The sequence below is a fragment of the Phyllobates terribilis genome, unplaced genomic scaffold (genome assembly GCF_046119375.1).
Source record: "Phyllobates terribilis strain yellow unplaced genomic scaffold, ASM4611937v1 Scaffold_11__3_contigs__length_659146591, whole genome shotgun sequence".
NCBI lineage: Eukaryota > Metazoa > Chordata > Amphibia > Anura > Dendrobatidae > Phyllobates > Phyllobates terribilis.
The window spans coordinates 625484157-625507821 of record NW_027362771.1 but is presented as its reverse complement, the minus strand read 5'-3'; the positions used below and the strand labels follow the sequence as shown (position 1 = coordinate 625507821).

Below are 23665 nucleotides of genomic sequence, written 5' to 3'. Positions count from 1 at the left end.
ATTCAAGGGTCATGTTGCAGGTAGTGCAGCAAGAAGGCACTCATGTGTGTTGCGCATCCAGGAGCACCAAGTCCCTGTTGTGTTGGTGGCGAGGTAACAATCATGCTTCCTTCCTCTGTCCTCTCCCCCCAACCTCGCACAACAGAAATGTGATCAAGGTCTCCCTCATCTGATGAGTCTTCCATCAGTTCGTCCTCCACTTCTTCCTGGGCTCCTGCACCTTCCTCACTAGTTTGGCTGCTACCATGCGCCCTGGTAAAACCATCTCCCCCACCCTCACATGCCTGCCGCCTTGGTGCTGCCGACCGTCTGGACCTTGCAGATGTTAGCCCTTCCGCATACAACTCCTCCTCCTCTACTTCCTCCACCTCCTCTTGTGCCACCACCTGACTCCGAATTCTGTTTAACATGTGCTCCAGCATGTAAATCACCGGAATAGTCATGCTGATAATGGCATCGTCAGCACTAAACATCTTCGTCGCCATTTCAAAACTGAGCAGAAGGGTGCATAGGTCCCTGATCTAAGACCACTCCTCCAGCGTGATTTGCCCCACCTCTGGATCTCGTTGGCCCAGGCTATACGTCAGAACGTATTGCACCAGGGCTTGTCGGTGCTGCCACAGTCGCTGCAACATGTGCAGAGTTGAATTCCACCGGATAGGCACATCGCATTTTAGCCGGTGAAGTGGCAGGCCCAACGACTTCTGTAGAGATGTAAGTCGCTGAGCTGCGGGATGCGAACGGCGGAAGTGAGCACACAGCGACCGTGCCCTCTGCAGAAGGCCATCTAGTCTGGGATAGTGGGCTAAAAATTGCTGGACAACCAGGTTCAACACGTGAGCCATACAAGGCACGTGTGTGACATTGCCCCGGCGAAGGGCCGCACCCAGGTTTGCAGCATTGTCACACACGGCCTTCCCTGGTTTCAGGTCCAATAGAGACAACCATTCATGAAATTGGTTCTCCAGAGCAGACCACAACTCCTCAGCTGTGTGACTCACATTTCCCAGGCATTTCAATGTAAAAACCGCCTGATGACGTTGAGCCCTACTGCCAGCATAGTAAGGAGGTGTGCAGGATCCCTTCTGCGCAGTTAGAAAGCTTGTGGCATGACCAGTCAGGCTTTGGGTGCAGGTGGAAGACTGAGAGGAGGTTGAGGAGGCAGAAGCAGTGGAGGAACTTTGACATAAAGAGGATTGACGCACAACTCGTGGGGACGGCAAGACTTGGACAGCAGCCCCTTGTCCTGCTGTCACCATAGTTACCCAGAGCCCAGTCAGCGACATGTAACGCCCCTGTCCATGCCTACTCGTCCAAGTGTCTGTGGTGAAATGCACCCTGTCACACACAGAGTTTCTCAAAGAAGCGGTGATGTTGTGTGCGACATGCTGGTGGAGCGCAGGCACACCTTTCTTTGAGAAGTAGTGCCGACTGGGCATCTGGTACTGGGGCACTGCGACGGACATAAGGTCTCGAAAATCCTCTGTGTCCACCAGGCGGAAAGGCAGCATTTCTGTAGCCAAGAGCTTGCAGATGGTGAAATTCAACCTCTTAGCTTTCTCATGGCTAGGAGGAAATGGTCTTTTACTTGTCCACATCTGAGGGACCGAGGGCTGGCTATTGTGCTTAGACGGGGTTGATAAGGGTGTCCCTGGCAAACTGCCGGTCTGTGAGGAAGATGCAGGCGGACATGTTAGGTTGCCTTGATCCAATGGTGGTGCTATCGATGTCGGACAGCGCTCAACACCAGCTGGTGTTACCACCTCCAAAGAAAATGATGACCTGCCAATCACGCTGGCTGTTGCGGGTAAAGAGGTGGCAGGTCTGCGCCCCAAAACAGGTGTGACTGCTGTCCCCCCAGTCACAGAGGATGAAGAGGCTGCGGATGCACAAGATATGGCAGACGGTGGTTGGCACGGCCGGCTAGGCCGCATTGTAGCACACTGAGCTTCCCACTGCAACTTATGCTTCATGTCCATGTGCCGGTTCATGCATGAAGTACTCAAACTATGTATTTTTTGGCCTCTACTTAGCTTTTGCTGACAAATGTTACTGATAACACGAGTTGGGTCATCTTTATCGATCTGAAAAAATGCCCAGGCTATGTAAGGCTTAGCACCCATGCGACCTGAAGAGCCACCACGACTTGTGGTGAGAGGCAGAGTTGTGTTTGAGGATGCAGTTGTTGACGTGCTTCCAGTACTACGTCTCTGTCCAGGAAGGCGCAACCTGACCTCGTCGTCACTAGCATCTTCCTCCACCTCCTCTGCTGACCTCATCTCTTGGCTGACTGTGGGTTGACAGTAAGTGGGATCTCCAACCTCATCATCATCACCCTGTGCGTTATCACACCCGTCGTCTTCAGAGCCAACCTGTTCCTGCCGTGACAAAAAACTAAAGTTGTCGCTCCAATCAGGTATTTGAGTCTTATCATCGTCTTCCTCATTGTCTCCACCAACAGGAGTTACAGTTTGGGAATGAGGGTCTACATTATGGTCAGAACCTTCTGCGTCTGGTCCTGGATCCGACTCATAAAGATTCTGGGCATCAGTGCAGATCATTTCCTCGTCTGGATTCACAGAAGCGCTGGAGTCGACCTCTGATTCCCAGGCTATAGTATGAGTAAACAGCTCTGCAGACTCAACCATCTGTTCTACCTCATACTCAGACGGGCAGCTGGAGATTTGGGAGCTGTGAGGAAGCAAGTGCGATTGGGGTGACACCTTTGAGGACTGGAGTATTTGTGATGTTGAAGTTGATGTGGAGGAGAGCCCACTTAAAGGAGCACTTGATATCCGTTGAAGCACCTACTGTTTTTGTGCCTCATCTGGAATTTGTAGCGATTGGCGTGGCCGTAAGAAAGGGATCTTATCACATTGTCCGCTAAAAGAAGTAGACATTTAGTTTGGCTGGAAGATGGTCTTTCTTCTGCAGATGTTACTGTTGCTTTAACACCTACCCCACGGACACAACCTTTTTTCCCCTTCCCAACACGCCTATTCCCCTTTCCACCAGCAGCAGGCCTTTTTCCACTCATTTTGGTGGTTAACTAATTCACAACTCTGGAGTTGTTTGCACAAAAAAACAATGGATGGGAACCGAGCAGAGCTGAGTGGCCAAACTGTGGTATTAGGCCAAAACTATTGGCTGGGTTAGATGCAGAAAAAAATTATATTCAATTTGCAACCTGATGGAGGTCAGTATAGATGGACTAATAGAACAAGTCCCACACACAGCTAGAAGCCCAAATATTTTTTCAGAGGTAGATGCAGAAAAAATTTTTATTCAGTTTGCAACCTGATGGAGGTCTGTATAGATGTATTAATAGAACAAGTCCCACACACAGCTACAAGCCCAATATTTTTTCAGAGGTAGATACAGAAAAAAAATATATTCAGTTTGCAACCTGATGGAGGTCAGTATAGATGGACTAATAGAGAAAGTCCCACACACTGCTAGAAGGCCAAATTTTTTTTCAGAGCTAGATGCAGACAAAAAATAATTTTGAATTTGCAACCTGATGGAGGTCAGTATAGGTGGACTAATAGAACAAGTCCCACACACTGCTAGAAGGCCAAATATTTTTTCAGAGCTAGATGCAGAAAAAATTATATTCAGTTTGCAACCTGATGGAGGTCTGTATAGATGGATTAATAGAACAAGTCCCACACACAGCTAGAAGCCCAAATAATTTTTCAGAGGTAGATGCAGGTAAAAATTATTTTTAATTTGCAACCTGATGGAGGTCAGTATAGATGAACTAATAGAGAAAGTCCCACACACTGCTAGAAGGCCAAATATTTTTTCAGAGCTAGATGCAGATAAAATTTATTTTTGAATTTGCAACCTGATGGAGGTCAGTATAGATGGACTAATAGAGAAAGTCCCACACACTGCTAGAAGGCCAAATATTTTTTCAGACCTAGATGCAGATAAAAATTATATTCAATTTGCAACCTGATGGAGGTCAGTATAGATGGACTAATAGAGAAAGTCCCACACACTGCTAGAAGGCCAAATATTTTTTCAGAGCTAGATGCAGATAAAAATTATATTCAATTTGCAACCTGATGGAGGTCAGTATAGATGGACTAATAGAACAAGTCCCACACACAGCGAGAAGCCCAAATATTTTTTCAGAGGTACTGTAGATGCAGATAAAAATTATTTTTAATTTGCAACCTGATGGAGGTCAGTATAGATGGACTAATAGAGAAAGTCCCACACACTGCTAGAAGGCCAAATATTTTTTTCAGAGCTAGATGCAGAAAAAAATTAAATTCAGTTTGCAACCTGATGGAGGTCAGTATAGATGGACTAATAGAGAAAGTCCCACACACTGCTAGAAGGCCACATATTTTTGCAGAGGTAGATGCAGAAAAAAATATATTCAGTTTGCAATCTGATGGAGGTCTGTATAGATGGATTAATAGAACAAGTCCCACACAAAGCTAGAAGCCCAATATTTTTTCAGAGGTAGATGCAGAAAAAAATATATTCAGTTTGCAACCTGCTGGAGGTCAGTATAGATGGACTAATACAACAAGTCCCACACACAGCTAGAAGCCCAATATTTTTTCAGAGGTAGATGCAGAAAAAAATATATTCAGTTTGCAACCTGATGGAGGTCAGTATAGATGGACTAATACAACAAGTCCCACACACAGCTAGAAGCCCAATATTTTTTCAGAGGTAGATGCAGAAAAAAATATATTCAGTTTGCAACCTGATGGAGGTCTGTATAGATGTATTAATAGAACAAGTCCCACACACAGCTAGAAGCCCAATATTTTTTCAGAGTTAGATGCAGAAAAAAATATATTCAGTTTGCAACCTGATGGAGGTCAGTATAGATGGACAAATACAACAAGTCCCACACACAGCTAGAAGCCCAATATTTTTTCAGAGGTAGATGCAGAAAAAAATATATTCAGTTTGCAACCTGATGAAGGTCTGTATAGATGGATTAATAGAATAAGTCCCACACACAGCTAGAAGCCCAATATTTTTTCAGAGGTAGATGCAGAAAAAAATATATTCAGTTTGCAACCTGATGGAGGTCAGTATAGATGGACTAATACAACAAGTCCCACACACAGCTAGAAGCCCAATATTTTTTCAGAGGTAGATGCAGAAAAAAATATATTCAGTTTGCAACCTGATGGAGGTCAGTATAGATGGACTAATACAACATGTCCCACACACAGCTAGAAGCCCAATATTTTTTCAGAGCTAGATGCAGAAAAAAATTATATTCAATTTGCAACCTGATGGAGGTCAGTATAGATGGACTAATAGAATGATGCTATGCCCAAAAGATTTTACTTCACTAGGTGCAGTAAAAAAATTGGTATTCTATACACAGGTGGTATATCTTGCAACACAGATAGGCTACTCCACTGACTAACACACTCTGCAATAGGCCAAAAAGGATTTGCTTTGCTAGATTCAGCCAAATGCTGTGAAAAAAACTTGCACAGCACTGGCACAGACCTGCCTGGCAAAAACTGATAGGAACTGATGTAACCTAGTCCTGAAAAGGACTCCAATTACAATTAGTCTTTACTCCCACAATCTATCTATTTAAGAGCACAGACCTGCCTGATAAAAGTCGTAGGAAATGCTGTAACCTAGTCCTTAAAAGGACTGCAATCACAACTATTCCCTACTCCCAAGCTATCTGTAGATTTGTGCGAAAATTGGCTTGAAATTAACAAGGTATAGCGCACACAGCAACAGCGGTACCGTCTAACACGCAGCTGCAGCAGTGAGAAAATGGTGGCGACGGGGAAAATGGCTTGGTCTTATAGGGCAAGGACATGTGACATACACTGCCAATGACACATGCCCTTGCTTGTGTGAAAAAAAGCACTTCGCTCCGTGTGTGCGCTGCTGATAGGCTGACAGATTGCACCTCCCCACTGTAAATGCGGGAAAGAGAAAAAAAAAATGGAGATCTTCATTGTTCCTGCAGAGATCCATCCCCTGCCCCTCCCCCCACCGCGCTGTACACTCAAACTGCGTATTAACATTAATTTTCATCATTACTGAGAAAAAATCCAGTTATGATTTTGGTGCACGAACAGTTATCGAACATAACCTCGAACAGCCGAATTTTTCTCAAATTGTTCGTGTTCGCCGAACGGCTCGAACACCGCCCAAAACAGCTCGAATTTGAGATTGGCGAACAGTTCGAGTAGAACAACGCTCATCTCTACTGATTACATGCAAAGAAAAAATAGCTGAGAAGACAACCAATAGGTGATCGAAGCCTCATATGAGGACCAGTATGTTTATCCGAGGAGAGTTGCAGTAAATCATCAAGGTGCCATAAAATTCAGATGACGAAGCAGAACTATCGGTGACTGAAAATGTTTGTTCTAGTAAAATGCTATGGTGCGCATTAAGGAACAATACAAATAAAACATTTGTGGAAAAAGTCAGATGTATGTGAAATAAACGGGTAAAGAATAGCAGAAAACTCAATTGATTCAGAGTATTTAGGTCTCCTTGTATTTAACTATCTACTGCTCTCTATTTTCTGTTCCCCTTTTCTGTTTTTCTGCTATTCTTTACCCGTTTATTTCACATACATCTGACTTTTTCCACAAATGTTTTATTTGTATTGTTCCTTAATGTGCACCATAGCATTTTACTAGAACAAACCTTTTCAGTCACCGATAGTTCTGCTTCGTCATCTGAATTTTATGGCACCTTGATGATTTACTGCAACTCTCCTCGGATAAACATACTGGTCCTCATATGAGGCTTCGATCACCTATTGGTTGTCTTCTCAGCTATTTTTTCTATGCATGTAATCAGTACTAAATGCTAATTACTTTTTGACTGTTTTTCTATTTGCATGTATAATTTTGTTTAAAGCCTCTGACGAAAACCCCGGCGGGGTTGAAACGTTGGGCAAATCATTCACTGGAGAAACAATAAAAGAAATTGAGTTTAATTTGCAATATTGGACTTTCTATTCAGTGGTGACCTTCTTTTCAAAGGTGCAAAAAACTGTGATCAGCTGCACTTTTATGCACACTTTAAAAGGATGGACAACATCGGATCATAGGCCAGGCGGTGTCCACAGTGCCTCCATCTGACTCATTATAGGGAATGTTCCTTGGGGGTTTTGTCTGAAGCACGTATGAGTAAAATAAATACATAACTAAATAAAATATTATTCAAAGAAATCAGGTTGAGCACTATGTTAGGGCAGATAGGTTCATAGGTGCCTTAAAAGCCACTATTACCACTGTAAGTTAATAAAATACAAGAGATGAGTGAATCGATATGATGCACATATGCTGCTCATTTGAAAAATTTCCACTTTGATTTGCTTGAATCACAAAAAGGCCTCCTGTCTTTTTATACAATGCAAAAGAATGCATAAGCAATAGAAGACAGAGATGACCACAGTCGTGATCAGGCAGGCTTCACCGTAACAGCTTTTGTGGATATTACATTATATGGTAGAGTGCTTCCAATCAGGAAGGAATATTATAGCCTGTATACAAGCCAAGGCAGGAAATGCAGCAATGATTGTATGGTGATTTATGATAGTGAGCTTACACCAGGACTCATAGCTCTGCAATGGGTATAGGAATAGAAAACTAGAAAATATTGGACAAATACTCCAGACAGTAATGTGTTGTACAATTGAAGCACTGAGGAAGATGAATGTAGTAGTCTGAGAATGATACAGAAATTAAATCGATAGCAAGAGAGAGACACAGAAGTGATGTCACCAGTGCTAGACTCAATAAGATTGATTAGTGATGTGGTTAAGCTGGCATCCTGCTGCATTTGAATTAAAATTGCACAATTTCTTTCTTCATTCTTAATGCACTTTAAAGCAGCAGAAAGGCAGCACACTATTTTTTATTGAAAAAAAAATTCTAAAATCTGTGGCTTTCAGAGACCATATACTTGCTTGTCATATGGAGCTGTATTGAGTTTATTTCATTTCTTGTGCAATCCTTTTTGTTAAGAGTGAAATAATTGTTTTTTTAAAACTTACAAAAGAAAATTCCCCAAAAATCCAGACATTTAACTACAATTATGTATTTCACAAAGTGTGCTTGTCGCAAACAATTTCTTTTGCTGGAACTTCTGTTTTACTAGTCAAATTTTACATCCATGATACTACATGCTATTGGAAGTGCTGGATTTTCGAACATGTACCTAACTATTATTGAAAAATTTTGGAACATTGGTAAAGCATTTAGGCAACTAATGTCTCAAAATTCCTCATTAATTGTTCAGTGCAAGAGATAAGAGCCCTGCAAATAGATTTTATAATAATGATCAAATATTTTTACATTTGAATTTGCCAGCTTTGAAGAATATTTCCAAAACCCTTCATTCACAAGAAATTGCCTTGCAACAAATTGAAAATATTGCAAAGACTCAAGTTTCCCTGAAATGACATTCATAAAATTGTGAGGTCTACTAAGACTCTATCCAATATGAAAGTGACCTCAACATGTATGGCTATCGGTAAATGGATGGAAGCTGCTGTTCATTGCTATCCTTTCGCACACAATTTATTTACCATTTAAAGGCTCTTTCTCCATATCTCTGCTGCTAAGCTGTAAGCTATTATGTCCTCTCACTATCCAGATTCACCCTAGAATGGCTGCTGCATTCCCTGCCTTGGCTTCTATACATTCTATACAATCTTCCTGGTTTTCTGTACAATATCATGTGATTAAATGTAGTGTTGATGTTTTCTGCGTGACAGCGTGGCAAATCAGGGATGTTCATGGGCGGAGCTGATTTTTTGGCACGAACAAGCCAGAACCCTGAACATGAACCCGAATTTGAAATGCCGAACAAATTCGCTCAACAGTAATTAGATGCAAGGCATTATAGGGAAGCCCAAGCGACTGTACTTGAGGTCATTTGTGACTTCTTGGCTGATGCAGTCTTCTGCTCTTTGTAAAATGGTGATAGACATTATTTTTAAACGCTAAATAAAATCTTTAAAAATTAGAAGCAGAAATATTTCCCCTAAAATTTTTGCCTATAAAACCACAATTTTTATGCAAAATAAAACATGCACATAATTGTCATTGTCACTCACTAAATAATAATAATCTTTATTTTTATATAGCGCTAACATATTCCACAGTGGTTTACATACATTATGGCTGATGTCCCCGTCAGGGCTCACAATCTAAATTCCCTATCATACTGATAGGGTCTTTGGAGTGTGGGAGGAAACCAGAAAACCCAGAGGAAACCCACGCAAACACAGGGAGAGCATACAAACTCCCTGCAGATGTTGTCCTTGGTGGGATATGAACCCAGGACCCCAGTGCTGCAAGGCTGCAGTGCTAACCACTGCACCATCATGCCACCCCTGCGCCACTGTGCCGCCCGTAAATTACAATATACTTTAATTCTGATTCAGTACAGAATATATTACCGTCCATATAAGCAGCACCTAAACAAATACCGCACAGTCCACAACCAAAAGACTTGCAAATCAGCAAGGGAGACTCCACAGCTAATGCGCTGGTAGTGTGTAATGTAATGCTATACAGAGCGTAAGGGTATGAGCACCTCCTTAACCATTTTTTGTGCTGTCCCAAAACATCTAAAATTAAAAATAAAATAACTGTACAATAGTTCACAAAGGGTTACTCCCCATTTGTGCAAGATACCACCATGATAATTGCTATGAGTTTGACTGCTAAGAAGTCTACGGATCCAGAGAACTGTCCCCTTAGGCCAGCTGAAGATAGGAGAATAAAGCACTTGGCTTTTTTCCAGCAGTCTCATATAAAATGAATGGTGCAGTGGCAAGTTCATGGGAATACTTGATAAAGGGTAATTCCCAACTGACCAAGTTAATTAAACATTTCCTATCGTTTGGCTTCTACAGCTCTTATGCAGACTGAAGTGCGTCTATGGTAGCAGACAACAAATTTTGTCCAGGGTAATACTGCAGTCTCATACTTCAGAAGAACAGACAAATGCCAGAAAAGAATATGATTTCAGGCTCAGACTACACAGAGTGTTTGTTTTCTGTTACTATAGAGACACATAGCTCCGCATAGTAGCTGCAGAAACAAAATCGATAAAGAAAATTTTCAAGACCTACTGCAAAGTTTCTCTATTCGTTTTATAGAACGTTTGGGATGATGTATGTTGGCTTTAGCATCACCTTTGGATCTGTAGGTTATATTTCTTCTGCATTCATCCAAATGAGGAGAACCGTTCATTTTGGGAACCAAACGTTAAGTTAACTGATGTAGAAACCCTAGAGACCACTAAAGTGTTCATGCAAGGACTCGGTGAGAAGGGTGGACATGTCACTAGATAATCCATGGACAAGTCATCGTATTCATAGTCTTGCTGGTGACAGTGTTCACTTTGGCCATGAGCTAGTTTTTCAGTTGAGTTTCAGGATAATGAATTACTCTGCATCAGATTTATTATTCGGTCCAGTCTGGTGTCTAGATGCTCCTGTATACTTCTCATCCTCTGATCAATATGTGCCATGAGTGTCCTCTCCATGCGCTCCATGTGTACGGATAGAAGCTTCTCCAACCCTGGATCCAACTTTTCTTCTTTTTGTGTTGAGGAGGGTTCTTGTCGGTTTTGTCCACACAAATTACGCAGCATAGGCACCAAAGCATCAGGACCATGAGGACTGGCAGCCGAGCCCACAGTCGTTTGCAGTAGTGAAGACATAACGGACTTTATGTGATTTTCAGGACTTGTTTGTTAATCGTAGGAGTGAACCGCAGACTCCTGACTTTGCATTTCCACTTTTGTTTCAGGAATCGTGTCGATGATAGGCTTATGTTGTCTGGCCTCCTCCCTGATCTGATTTCTGCCGTGCTGAAAGCTGCCAAAGATCTGCATTAAGTGAGCGCCAAAAGGTGCCTGATGCTTCTGCTGTGCCCGCACCATATTCATAAGTTGCTCTGCCCCGGGTGACATTTTCCCGCCCATGCTGTCCATAATGCTCTGCACTCGATCCAGATTAATAGACGACCCCGGCACATGTGACGCTTGAGGACATCTATCGGGGACGGAGGTTATTTGTACTGAAATCTCGCTCACCGAGACGCTGCACCGGCCGCCGAGTGACAGCAGCTTAACAATACAAGACGGCACCGGGAACTCGAACTTCAGATGAGCTTTGTACAAAGCTGCAGGACTTTCTTCTAAACTGCTCTCTACAGTGCAAAATCACTCCATTCGACTGGTACCCAAGTACTAAATAATTAGTATTATAAAACTTGAGAGAAACTGTCAGTGGAAACGTAAAAAGATTTGTCTCTCAGTATTGCAACATTTTTTTTTGTTTTATTGTTAGTTTTTAATATGCGAAAGTAGCAAAAAAATAATGAAACTATACAGTATATATATAAATATTTAGTATTGGCTTAATGGCTTAATCAAGATGACTCAAAGAATAAAAAAAACTCATATGACTGATACTACATGATGAATTGCCTTAAAAAATGCCAGAATTGCTGTTTTTGTGTATCCTGACTATTCAAAATCAGAATAAAAAAAGATCAAAAAGTTTTACGTACCCCTAAACTGTACCAATAAAAACTTCAACTCACTGTGAAAAAAGAAAAAACATTTGAGTCTTTCGATGCAAAAATAAAAAAGTTATAGCCGTCAGAGTATGCCGACACAAAAAGAACCTTGGCACAATATATTAGATACGTGAAAAAAACGCCAATTTCACTTTGCAACATTTGCTGCTCTTCAAATTCTGTGTGTTATGAATGCATACTACACCCCTATATGAAAGCTATGAGGGCTGCAATTTAAAAAATGGGATCACCTAATATACTGGTAGGAAAAACTGAATAATTATTCCTGTAAAATCTATGCCTCAAAAGTCAAATGGCACTCTGTCCCTTCTGAGCCTTGCTGTTTTCTCAATTAGCAATTTCCAACCACATATTCAGTATTGCCTTATTTTGAATTAATGTTGTAAGGCACTGTGGGGTGCTATAGTCACTGCTTGGGAAAATGAAACATTTTAGACTAAACAAAAATTTATGGAAAAAATAATTTTAATTTTCATATCCCATCTTTATAAAATTGTGCAAAACATCTGTGGAGCCAAAATTGTCATTTCACGCTTAGATGATTTCATTAAAGGAGAAGTCTTCAAAATGTGGACAACTTGAAGGTTTTCTGCTGTTCCGAATCCTTCTCGGCAACACAAATGCAGAAACAAAATGCAGAAAAAAATTGAGCTTCAAAATTAAAATAATGATCATTCTCTACTGAACCTTGTCATGTTCCAAGCAGTAATTTTTGACCACCTATGGTTTGCTGCTGTCCTTGGGTGAAATTGCTTAAAACTGTTTGAGGAGTGGGGGGGAATTTTCCCTATTAGTCCTTGTGAAAGGAAAAAAAACTGTTATAAAACAATGGTATAAAAGTGTATGAAATATCAGGATAGTAAAAGCGCTCACTGCACCTCAGATTAATTCTTTGATGGGTGATGTTTTCAAAATTGGCATGCAACGTATTGCAACAAAATCTGATCACCAAAAGTGAATTTACACATGAATTAGACATATAGCAAATGTGATATATTAATTGCAAGTAATTTTAATGTTTTTTAAAAAATGTTTGTCAAAGTTCATATATTTTCATTGGAGCATTACAAAGTTTTAAAAACACAATGACACATTACATTTCAGATCTAAAAAATGACGTCTTTCACAAAGGCCAAACTGGTTTTGACAGATCGGGGCTTAAATTAATATTTTTAAAATTTTTTCCTTATTAATATATACATATCTATGAGGGAACCAATATATCGTAAACCAAGAAATACTAAATCCCACTAAAAGGCTAAACCTTTATTAAACATGCATTAAAAAGCACTAAATCATTAAAAATAGATATACTGTATATATATATATATATATTGCTTACAATTCAAGCAAGTATAAACACTTGGAAAATAGTAAAGCAAGGATTGAGTAATATTGAGATTTACTATCACTGGATAACCATAGTAGTCCGTGAAGGTTGGTACCCTAAATATAACGGTTATAGGAAGTTTCGCCCCCAGCAGTTCGCCCACAGCAATTTGCCTCCAGCAGTTCGCTCCCAGGTACATTTCGCCTCCGCACATTTTGCCCCTATCAATTCGCCCCCAGGAAGATTCGCCCCCGCACATTTCGTCCCCGCATGTTTCGCGTAATAATATTTTGTGCATTCCAGAGTAGACGTGCTCATGGAAAGCATAATTCATTCCAATTTTAAGCGCATATATGTTTAGAAAATGTAATTTTCTGGAAGACGTGAGCAATATAATATGATGTGTAACCAAGATACTGACAGAGACAAGCAAAATAGAGAAGTTAATATATTAAAAATAAAGGATGGGTGACATAAATGGTTTACAAGAGGAGGAGAAAGATTTAAAGGGAACCTGTCACCAGAAAACTCTTATTAACCTGCAAATATGAGGTTAATCTTCAGGGTAACATCTTTATAATGCTAGACGGCACCTGCACGTAGCCTAACGTTGCGGGGAGAAGATGAACTTTATTCTCCATTAGCGTACAGTTTCAGTCACGGGGGTAGCGACGGTGCTGGTTCGGTCACCGGAAGCTGTAATGGCGCCCCCGGCCCAGAGTTGCTGAACCCCAATTTCAATCAGAACCAGTGTAAGTTAGGGCCGGGGGTGCAGTTACATCTGTGGCTCTGTATTCTCAGAGTGGTGACTGAACCAGCACCAGCGCTGCCCCTTTGATTGAAACTGTGCCTCTGGCCCTTACTGACGCTGGCTCAGCATTGGGGCTAGCTGTCAGTCAGGGTGGGGGGCGCAGTTAGAGTCATGGGGACGGAACCTGTGTTGGTTCAGTTACTATTCTAAGTATATAGAGCTGACTGAAACTGACCCTGCATTGGGGCTCAGCTGTCAGTCAGGGCCAGGGGCACGGTTACTGCTGCGACTTTGTATTCTCAGAGTGGTGACTGAACCAGCACCAGTGCTGCCCCCTTAACAAACCGCGCCCCCAATCCTGATTGATGCTGGCTTTGCATGGGGCTCAGCTATCAGTCAGGGCTGGGGTCATGATTATAGCCACAGCCGTGACTGAACGAGCACCGGTGCTGCCCCCTTGACAAACCGTACCCGCAATCCTGACTGACGCTGGCTTTGCATGGTGCTCAGCTGTCAGTCAGGGATTATAGCTACAGCTGTGACTGAACCAGCATCGGCGCTGTCCCTGTGACTGAAATGGAAATACTGCCGGGAGGAATGAAGTTAATTTTCTCCCCGCAGCCTTTGGCTACGTGCAGGTGCCGTCCACCATTATAACACTATTACCCTGCAGATTAACCACATATCTGCAGGTTAATAGAGTTTTTTCTGGTGACAGGTTCCCTTTAAATATAAGAGATGCTATAGATAACAGCAAGGGAAATTTTTGAAGCAGGGTAAAATTGATACATATTCCCAATGTAAGCAAAATTCACAGAATTAAAAATTGAGTCTATTTTTAAAGATTTACTGCTTTTTTAATGTATATTTATTAAACATTTATCCTTTTAGTTGTTTTTTTTTGGTATATAATATAGATACAGTATATATTATGTATATACAGTATTTATATGTAACAAGGAACTAATGGGCATTCTATTTTCTCATCTAATAAGGATAGTGAGATTACTACTGACTGTTAGGCGTCGGGAGTTTGCTGGATTTGAAATGGGTTCCGGTCCAGCATCGTCGTCAGTCCCAACGCCTAGCTGGTATACGAGATGTACAGGTTGTCTCTCGAGTCTTTGTTCCTAGCAACATGAAGCGTAGGTTGCGGAGGAAAACAGGGCTGCTACAGCCTAAGTCCAGGATTCACTGCACTGAGCATGCCCTTGACATGGCAGACCGTGATTGGTGGTTTGGGAGTCAAATGATCCGGTGACCTGGCACCGCCTAATTGGTCGCGGGTGACGTCACCAATAGTGCGACGGTGGGCAGGGCTTAATCTTTAAATAGCCCGCCTGCAAACATGGCGGCGTGCTCTGATCATTGAGCTGTGATGGTGTTGTTGTGTGGACGCTTGGTCGCTTGGGCTCCACGTGTGCTTAAGCTTCTGTCATGCAGGTTTAGTGGGAGATAGGCAGCCTTAGATGGAGGGAGGCAGGCAGCTTCATCTGACAGCATGGCTCCGACAAAGGGGTTGCCATACATCCCGAGCCATCTGCAGACGCCGTATTCCCGGCACCGCTTGTAAGCCATGTGGAGAGATACCCCTCAGTCCGGTAGCACGCCTACTGGGAACAAGTATACGCCGGCGTGTATCACACATGCATCCTAGTGCCTGCTGCATAGTCCCTGTGCAGTAAACAGGGCTACAGATACATTATTTATCGCACATCTCTCATGCAGTTAACGGAGATAGTGCGAATCCATATTCCCGTTCCAGTGTGCAGTAACACGGAAGGGATTTTCATTTAAGTTGTTTTTTTTACCTTCTCACCCAGAAGGTGTTTGGCCACAGTCCTCCAGGCTGCATCGCGGACCCCAGGTTCAGTTGCTTTCCAATATTTAATAAAGTTGTTAGCAACTGTCCCCTTAACACTGACATTGCCCAATGTACAAGACACTAGCTGAAAAATTATGTGAATTGCTGAACTATTGTGAATGTTCATTTGTCAGTGCAAAACTCCAATAACTGAAGTGTTGTTTTTTTGTGTTACATATGTATATCACACAAATATTATTAACATTTCCCTTCTGTAGCCATAAAAATAGCTTGGAGTGGTGATGAGTACTCAGAAGCCAGAAGAGCACAGATTTATCCGGCTGGTTTAAAGCAGTGGTAAATGGGTGCACAAGTCAATCCACACTTGGCATTGTGGTTTTACCCTCAGTCTTTGCTTGGTTATGGTTCTTTTAAGATACCGAGGTTGACATTTACACTTTCCTTCATGTTGGAAACCATATAGTCATCATGTTACACTTTCCTGAGGTTTAGGGTCAGGCTGTTCTTTATTCCATTATAAGTATTTTCAATGATCTTTTCTGCTCTGCATTTCCAGGGCTAGTCTACATCATTAATTATGATATTCTATTTGTAATCATTGGAAACACATAATGAATTTCTACAGCCAGTGCAACTGAGATACTGATACAATTCAGTTCATGAACCAAATCCCAGGTGAATCTCTTGTAACAGCTTCATTTAAACAAATATTGAGTGATGAGATCCCATAAGGATGTGTCTATTGTGGGATTGTCTTGCAATTATGCCGACCAATTCCCAACTTGTTTATTAGAAGACAATAACAGCTGCTAATTACGGCATCTTCGTTATGTTAGTTAATTCTTATGTATCCTAAATGAGTACACTGAGGATTCACCTTAACAAGGTATAATGTTAGGTAAGAATATTGTATGGACGTCCATGAAAACTATTGTCAAACCATATTATATTTGCACGTATAAGTTATTTAGTAATAATTTACATCATCCTCATGTTGTAACCACATTACTGAAATCATTGGGCATTGTGGTATACAAGGTGGCTGACAAGGGTAGCAATGTCGTGGTTTGGCGAATAGACAAATATGAAAAGGAAGCATTTAAACAACTTAGAAACAAAGAAAACTATTTGGTTCATCCTAACAATCACCTATCCTTTTTCTCACAACTAAATCAAATTCTATTCATGGCATTTGATCAAGGTATTATCCCTAAAAAGGTGTTGAATGATGTGATTGTTAAATATCCAATGACTCCTAAATGTTATTTAGTCCCCAAAATTCATAAGGACCCTATAAAACTTCCTGGGTGTCCAATAGTTTATGGCATGGGAGGGCTGTGTGAACATTTTGAAAGTTCATTGACTATTACCTCAAGCTACTTGTTGAGACCCTGGCTTCCCATTTCCGTTTCTTGCTCCATCTTATCTTGCTCCGCCTGCAAAGTCTCCTCTTTAGTTGTGAGCAGCAAGCATTTCAGTATGCAGAGAAGCAAGATGGTGATGCTAATGATGGCTTCATCGCCGATCACTATCTTGGTGGAGTCCTCAAAGTTTTGCAGGATGGCACACATTTCAGACATCCAGGTCCTCTCATCAGCTCTTATGTGCAGAGGCTGACATCAATACCAACGGACGTGTTCAAGCTGGTACTCAAAAACTTCCATCTGCTGCTCACAAATCATTCACAACATCTGCAACGTTGATTTCCAATGCATGGTGACTTCGCACACCAGTCAGTGAGCTGGAAGCTGCAAGCATTGCTGAAGCACTGCCAGGGTGGCGGAAGCTGTAGCTGACTTTCTGAAATGGGCACACATGTGGCATACTTTCACAAGCAGCTCAGGCAGATCTGGGTAGGTTTTGAGAAACCGCTGAACAACTAAGTTGAGCACATGGGCCGGCATGGTACATGTGTGAGGTTTGCAAGCCTCAAAGCCTCCTCCAGGTCCCGGTTCATGTCACACACGACCATGCCTGGTTATAGGTTCAGCAGTGACAGCCACAGATCTGCCAGCTCTGTTACAGATTTTAACAACCCTGCAGTGGTGTGCAGTTTTTCACATAAGAAAGTAAGCTTCAGCAGAGCCTGTTGACGCTTGGCCGAGGCAGTGCTGCAGTGCTTTCAGCTTGCGACTGATGTGGTAATTTTGGAGATGGAGGTTGAGGAGGAGGTGCAGGAGCAGTAGAATGTGGGGGCCACCCTGATTGAGCCAGGGCCCGCAATCCTCAGCTTTGGCGGTACATGTTCCATCCCAGTGTCTAACTGAGACCCGGCTTCCTCTATATTAACCAAGTGTGCCATGAGCGAGATGTACCATCCTTGCCCACAAGTACTTGTTCACTAGTCCATGGTTAGGTGGACTTTCCCAGTAACTGTGTTGTTGAGGGCACGGCTAATGTTGTGGGACACATGCTTGTGTAATGCGGGGATGGCACACCAGGAGAAATAGTGGTGGCTGGGGACTGAGTACCGAGGGACAGCCGCCACCATGAGGTTGCAGAAAGCTTCCATCTCCATGAGCCTAAAAGACAATATTTCCAGTGCAAGCTGTCAAGAAATGTGGCAGTTTAGTATTGTTGCCTGTGGGTGGGTGGCTGTGTATTTGCACTCCAAGGACTGGAGTAGAAACAACTGAATGCTGCGGTGGCACAGGGATGTGGACATGGTTGCTGATGGTGATGGTTGCAAGTATGCAGGGTGGGAGGCACCTTTGCCTCCGTCATGGACAGAGGATTGGCATGCACGTACAACAGTGGAAAAGGCAGTGATGTCACCCACAGACACTGTTAGTGGACCCCTGCGTTTGGCTCAACTAGTCGGGTGCTTTGCTGTCATGTGCCTGATCATGTTGGTGGTAATCAGGCTTGTAGTTTTGCTGCCCCTGCTGATGCTGGCATGGCAGATGTTGCAAATGGCTTTTTTTGGGTTAACTGGACAGTCTTTAAAAAAGAGCCAGACTCGAGAAGATTTAACAGTTGGACTGGCAAGTTCCGTTGTATTGGTGTTTTGGGGAACAGTTGCCCGCCTTGTATCTGTGGCCACCACACTGCTTCTTCTAGCGTGTTGTGGTGCTACACCTCCATTCCGCTCAGAAATGCTGGCATCGTTATGCATGTCACCTTGCCAGGTTGGGGTTAGTGACTTTATCGTTCAGCACCTTATCTTCCACTTTCACCCAGGTCCTCCGTCTGACTTTCTGGCAATTGGGTCTCATCATCATCCACCTTTTGCGTAGTAATTGCACTTTTCAACGTCATCTTCGTGTGACCATGGCTGCTCAAATATTTGGGCATCGCTACATGTGATCTCCTTTTGCCCCAGTTGAAGCAAACTGAGTGAGAGTCCAGAATCTATGAATGGAAAAGTCAACAACTCTTTGGAGTGTCCAAGTGTGGCATCACTTGTCTCCAGGCACTCAGCATGATGAGAGGAAGGAGGATCAGTGTGAGGAATATGTGGTCCAGACTCATGGCTAATGAGACTGGACCATGTGGAAGACAGGTTGGTGGTGGTGGCAAATTGACTGGATGCATTATCTGCTATCCGATCAACAACATTTTCACACTGCTCTGGCTTCAAATGTTGGGTTCTGTTGCCCCCTAGAAAGTGGGACAGGAAGCCAGGTTGACATGATATGAGTGTTTGTTGTGCTCCCTCAATAGGCACAATGTCAGCTTGCCCACAGGCTCGGCCTGTGTGTGCACCATCACAATCACGTCAACTTCCCCGTCCATTGCCACGTGCCTTGCCCATTTTAAATGAAGTTTAATATTTGTCATGTTGCAAAAAATTCCTGTATTATTACCGCAGTATTATAGGATCATGTCTGATGACTGCAGAGACCTGGGATGCAGAGTTGCTTCCAGGAGTCTTCCCCATGCTGTACCCATGTCATTTCAGCACTGTTTCCATCAATTTGACCAATTTTTAGGCCCAATCCAGGCCTCTGGAGGGAGGCCACCGGAAAAATCCATGAATTTTCCATTGACTTACATTGGGCTCGTTACTTGGGTCAAGCATCCGAGTATTACGATTTGCACTACCCAAGCAACGAGCACCCGAGCATTTTAGTGTTCTCTCATTGCTAATTATGATATCTGCACTGATAACAAGAGTTTTCTTAGAAACCTGTCCCAAATAAGTCAGTGAGTCACATCCTGTTCATTGCTGCTTATGGCTTACAATGATGCTGTAAAGCCTAGCTCTAAATGCTATTAAAAGCAGCTAAGGCAAAATGGAATCTTATCATGATCATGTACTGAAAATAAATGAAAAAAAATCTGCTAGCAATATAAAAACAAAAAAAGATTAGGATTACCTATGTAGTTCTAATAGCTGAAAAAAATAAGATAAAATTACATACATCATATTCTGCCGATAAAGAGAGCCACAGACAGACATTCAACTGTTTAGCTGTACATGTAATATGTGATTGACTTGAGCCTGTCCAATGAAATAGAGGAAAGGCGTTAGAATGACCGGAGGAGAGGAACAATCCAGACTCCAAGACTTTTTCTGTTTAGTTTACATTTGAGAAAGGGCTCATCAGACACGTCCATAAACATGCTTCCGGCCACTACTCACACAGATGTACTTGATCAATGCCACAAAATGGTAGAAACATTGTGCAATATCTGTTTTTCATTGATGCTTACTCAAGAAAAAATCAAATTTGCAGCAAATCCACCTTCGTTGTTCTTTGTCACTGCTCAGGTTATCGCTATATGTCTATGATATAACTGTACTTTCCTCAAGCACAACTACTGTTTTTGGGCAGTGTTGCTAGCTTGACCTTACTTGTAAGTTTTGGGAAAAATAAGCAAAGTCTCAGATAACCCCTTTAAGTTTCTTTATATTGTTTCTTTTTGCCTATTTTTTCTTTATTTCTTTGAGAAATAACTTGTTCAAAACAACTCTCATTTCTTGATTTCTTAAGCAGTAAATGATCGGGTTGAACAGAGGAGTTACGACAATGTACAAAAATGAAATTAGTTTGTTGATAGTCAAGGTGTATCCGTCAGCTGGAACCATGAAAATAGTGATGAGGGTTCCATAGTACATGGTGACCACAGTGAGGTGGGAGCTACAGGTGGAGAAGGTTTTCTTTTTTCCTTTTGAAGATGAGATGCCAAAAATTGTCATGAAGACACAGATGTAACTGATGATAACTAATAAAAAAGGTATGGCAATTATTGGGATGGAAATTATTATGATTTCCAACTGTAAGGCAAGCTTAGAACAGGTAAGTTCAACAAAAGGAACAAGATCACAGAAGAAATGGTTTATAACATGTGGACCACAGAACTCAATCTGACAAAGAAAATTAAGAGTGACCTGAGTAAGGAGGAAGCCAGCAACCCAACAATAGATGACCAAGCGATGCTGAAGCCTTGTATTCATGATGGTGTTGTAGCGAAGAGGGTTACAAATGGCCAAGTACCGGTCATAAGCCATGACTGCTAGAAGGTGACATTCTGCAGTCCCTACGGCACAATACAAGTAGGTTTGTATTATACAACCAATAACAGAGATGGTGGCTCCTTCTAACCACACAACACGAAGCATGTTAGGAACGATCAAAGTCAAGAATGTGGATTCAACCAATGATAACTGCTGGAGGAAGAAGTACATGGGGGAATGGAGCTGCGGCTTGATAGACACCAACACCATGACCAAAGAGTTTATCATGAGTGTGAGGACGTAAGAAATTAGGAGAAGAATAAAAAAAGCAATGGCCTTGAAGCCAGTAATATCTGGGAACCCCAATATTAAGAGCTCAGTGACTAAGGTATGGTTGCCGTTGTCCATTGAAAGGTGTTTTAGAAATTTTCAAACAATAGTAAGCTCAAATATATTTATTTTTCTGAAGTTACACTTAAGTGCATATAGATTGTTTTATAATATTATGGAATATTTATGAGCATATAAAATAATATTCTAGAAGAAAAATATTTAATTTCTCTGGTTATGGTTTTGTGAAATACCATAAACTCTTTTCTACGTCGAATAGTAATTTCTTCCCTAGTTGTTGAAAATAATTGATATTAGTAGCAATACGGATATTATTAATCTAGTATTTTGTAACATACTCTTTGAAAATATTCAATTATATCAATAATGTAACTGTCACAGATCGCGCTATGTAGAATCTCCATGATGTACATTTACATCATGATGATAGAATAGGAGTCTGGCTGTGATTTACTTTACAACAGCTGCATAATACTGAAAAGCCACTAACTGCATCAAGAAAAAGAGAGAAATAGAGTCCAAATTAGCACAGAGGAGTAAAAAATTGCCCTCCTTGTTTAATCTGTACGAGGAATAAGAAAAAGTGGCTGTTATTGAAGTGGTGTTACTGCAGTATATTGTAAAGGACATATTAATATTCATGCTATCCAAGTGTAAAGGACATATTGATACTCATGCTAGAGCAACTCCATTTTGTTTGCTTGCTTTAAAATCATGTTATTATCACTCCTTGCATAACATACATTCTTTCTTTCTCTTCCCATGCAACTTTCCCACACTAATCTTTTCTCACAAGAACATTTTGTCAGACACCCTGCTTTTGTTATCTAACTAGTCTAGGCCAGAATTGACCTTGCAAATTTCCAGCGTGCTTTGAACTAACGATGATATGACCATATAGGTGTTTCCGTAATAATTGCACTAACATTGGCTCAAGCCTGTAGTACTGTAGTACGGATGTAGATGATTGGACATTAATAAACTCAAAACAATATAAAATGCTAAGCAAAATAAATGGGATCAGAGATTCTTTGAATCCTCCCATACAGAGCATTGCCTCAGTTTGGTTTTCTGTGGATTGCGCAATCAACATAATAATTTGACACTCACTTGGTCAACCATAAAGGGTTATTGCCCTCCCTTAACAGCTAGTGCCATGACTTGGATCCCTAGCCAGGGACTCCCCACCACCTCTTCACTTCCACAAAGAGAGACTTGCCTTCAGCCTCCCCCACTGGAATTGGGACTGATCATCCCCCACAAAAAGCCACGGTAAGTGCACAAGTTCTTTACTAGTGTTACTGACCATTTGTCGTGGTTTCCACATGGTGTGTGGTTGTTTGCAGTATCTCCGGACGTCTTGGTTGGATATAGTCAAAGGTGAGACTATAAGGGGTGTAGTCCCATTAGGGGTCTGATATTATTTACTTTTAAAACAATATCACCTCGGATTGACAAGTGAATATTGTGTGAAACTTTCTCAACTTCTGACAAAGATCCTTTGGAGACTGAACATTGTTAGTTTCAGTCACGTCATGTGATCGAAGATTGGGTAGGACACGCACACAGATATACATATATCTAGTGTCCGGAGAGCTGCGGACGAGAGTTCTCCTCCTTTCATCAGCCGTTCAAGACTCCCCCGAGGGGAGGGGGTGAAATAAAGTCAGTGGAACAGCTGGGAGGTCCGGCCGGACTCGTGCTGTGCACAAATTAATGATCTATTGTCAGTTGTAGTGATTAATCAATGTTTCTGTGGAGCAGAAATAATTTGTCTCCCCTGCAGGAGGGAAGAGAGAGAGAGAGACAGAAGGTGAGAGAGAGAGACAGGAGGTGAGAGAGACAGGAGGTGAGAGAGACAGGAGGTGAGAGAGAGACAGGAGGTGACAGAGTGAGAGACAGGAGGTGAGAGAGAGAGAGACAGGAGGGAAGAGAGAGAGAGGAGGGAGAGGATGTGATGAATATCATGATCGGTCGAGAAAAGATCATTTAAGAATATACTAAAAGTGTTTAAGGTGTTAAATTTTCCCGTGGAGGGGAGGCTTCAGCCTGCGTTGTGGAATGAAGGCATCTGGCAGAAAAGGGGTAGATTAATTGACTGTGGATTGTTGGAAGACGCTGAAAAGTTCAGGAAAGTTGCACATGAGATTTGTGGTGAGGGGTATGTTGAAATAGAGGAGGAGATGAAGCCTGATTGTTTTAATTATTTTTATGTCAAGAAGGGAGAATTATCTAGCATTTTTTCACATCAGCTCCATTTTGTAGCACTAAACAGTCCCCTTGGATGATCCAGAACTTACGTTATATACGGATGGATCCAGATTAGTGTTGAGCGAGCACTAAAATGCTCAGGTGCTCGAAGCTCGCGCAGAGCTTGCCTTAATACTCGGGTGCTCGACCCGAGCAATGAGCCCAATGT

At 42.0% G+C, this 23665-nt stretch overlaps 1 protein-coding gene and 1 pseudogene across 1 annotated transcript; both read right to left on the bottom strand.

The window, feature by feature from the left end:
- Nucleotides 1-10206: 10206 nt before the first annotated feature.
- On the bottom strand, nucleotides 10207-20060 carry LOC141167444 (ATPase PAAT-like; annotated as a pseudogene).
- Nucleotides 20061-20364: 304 nt separating this feature from the next.
- LOC141167443 (olfactory receptor 5P64-like) lies at nucleotides 20365-21303 on the bottom strand (the record flags this gene model as incomplete). Its single annotated transcript, XM_073654847.1, has 1 exon — nucleotides 20365-21303. A coding segment is annotated over one exon (939 nt), but the record flags the coding sequence as incomplete, so codon positions are not given.
- Nucleotides 21304-23665: the final 2362 nt, after the last annotated feature.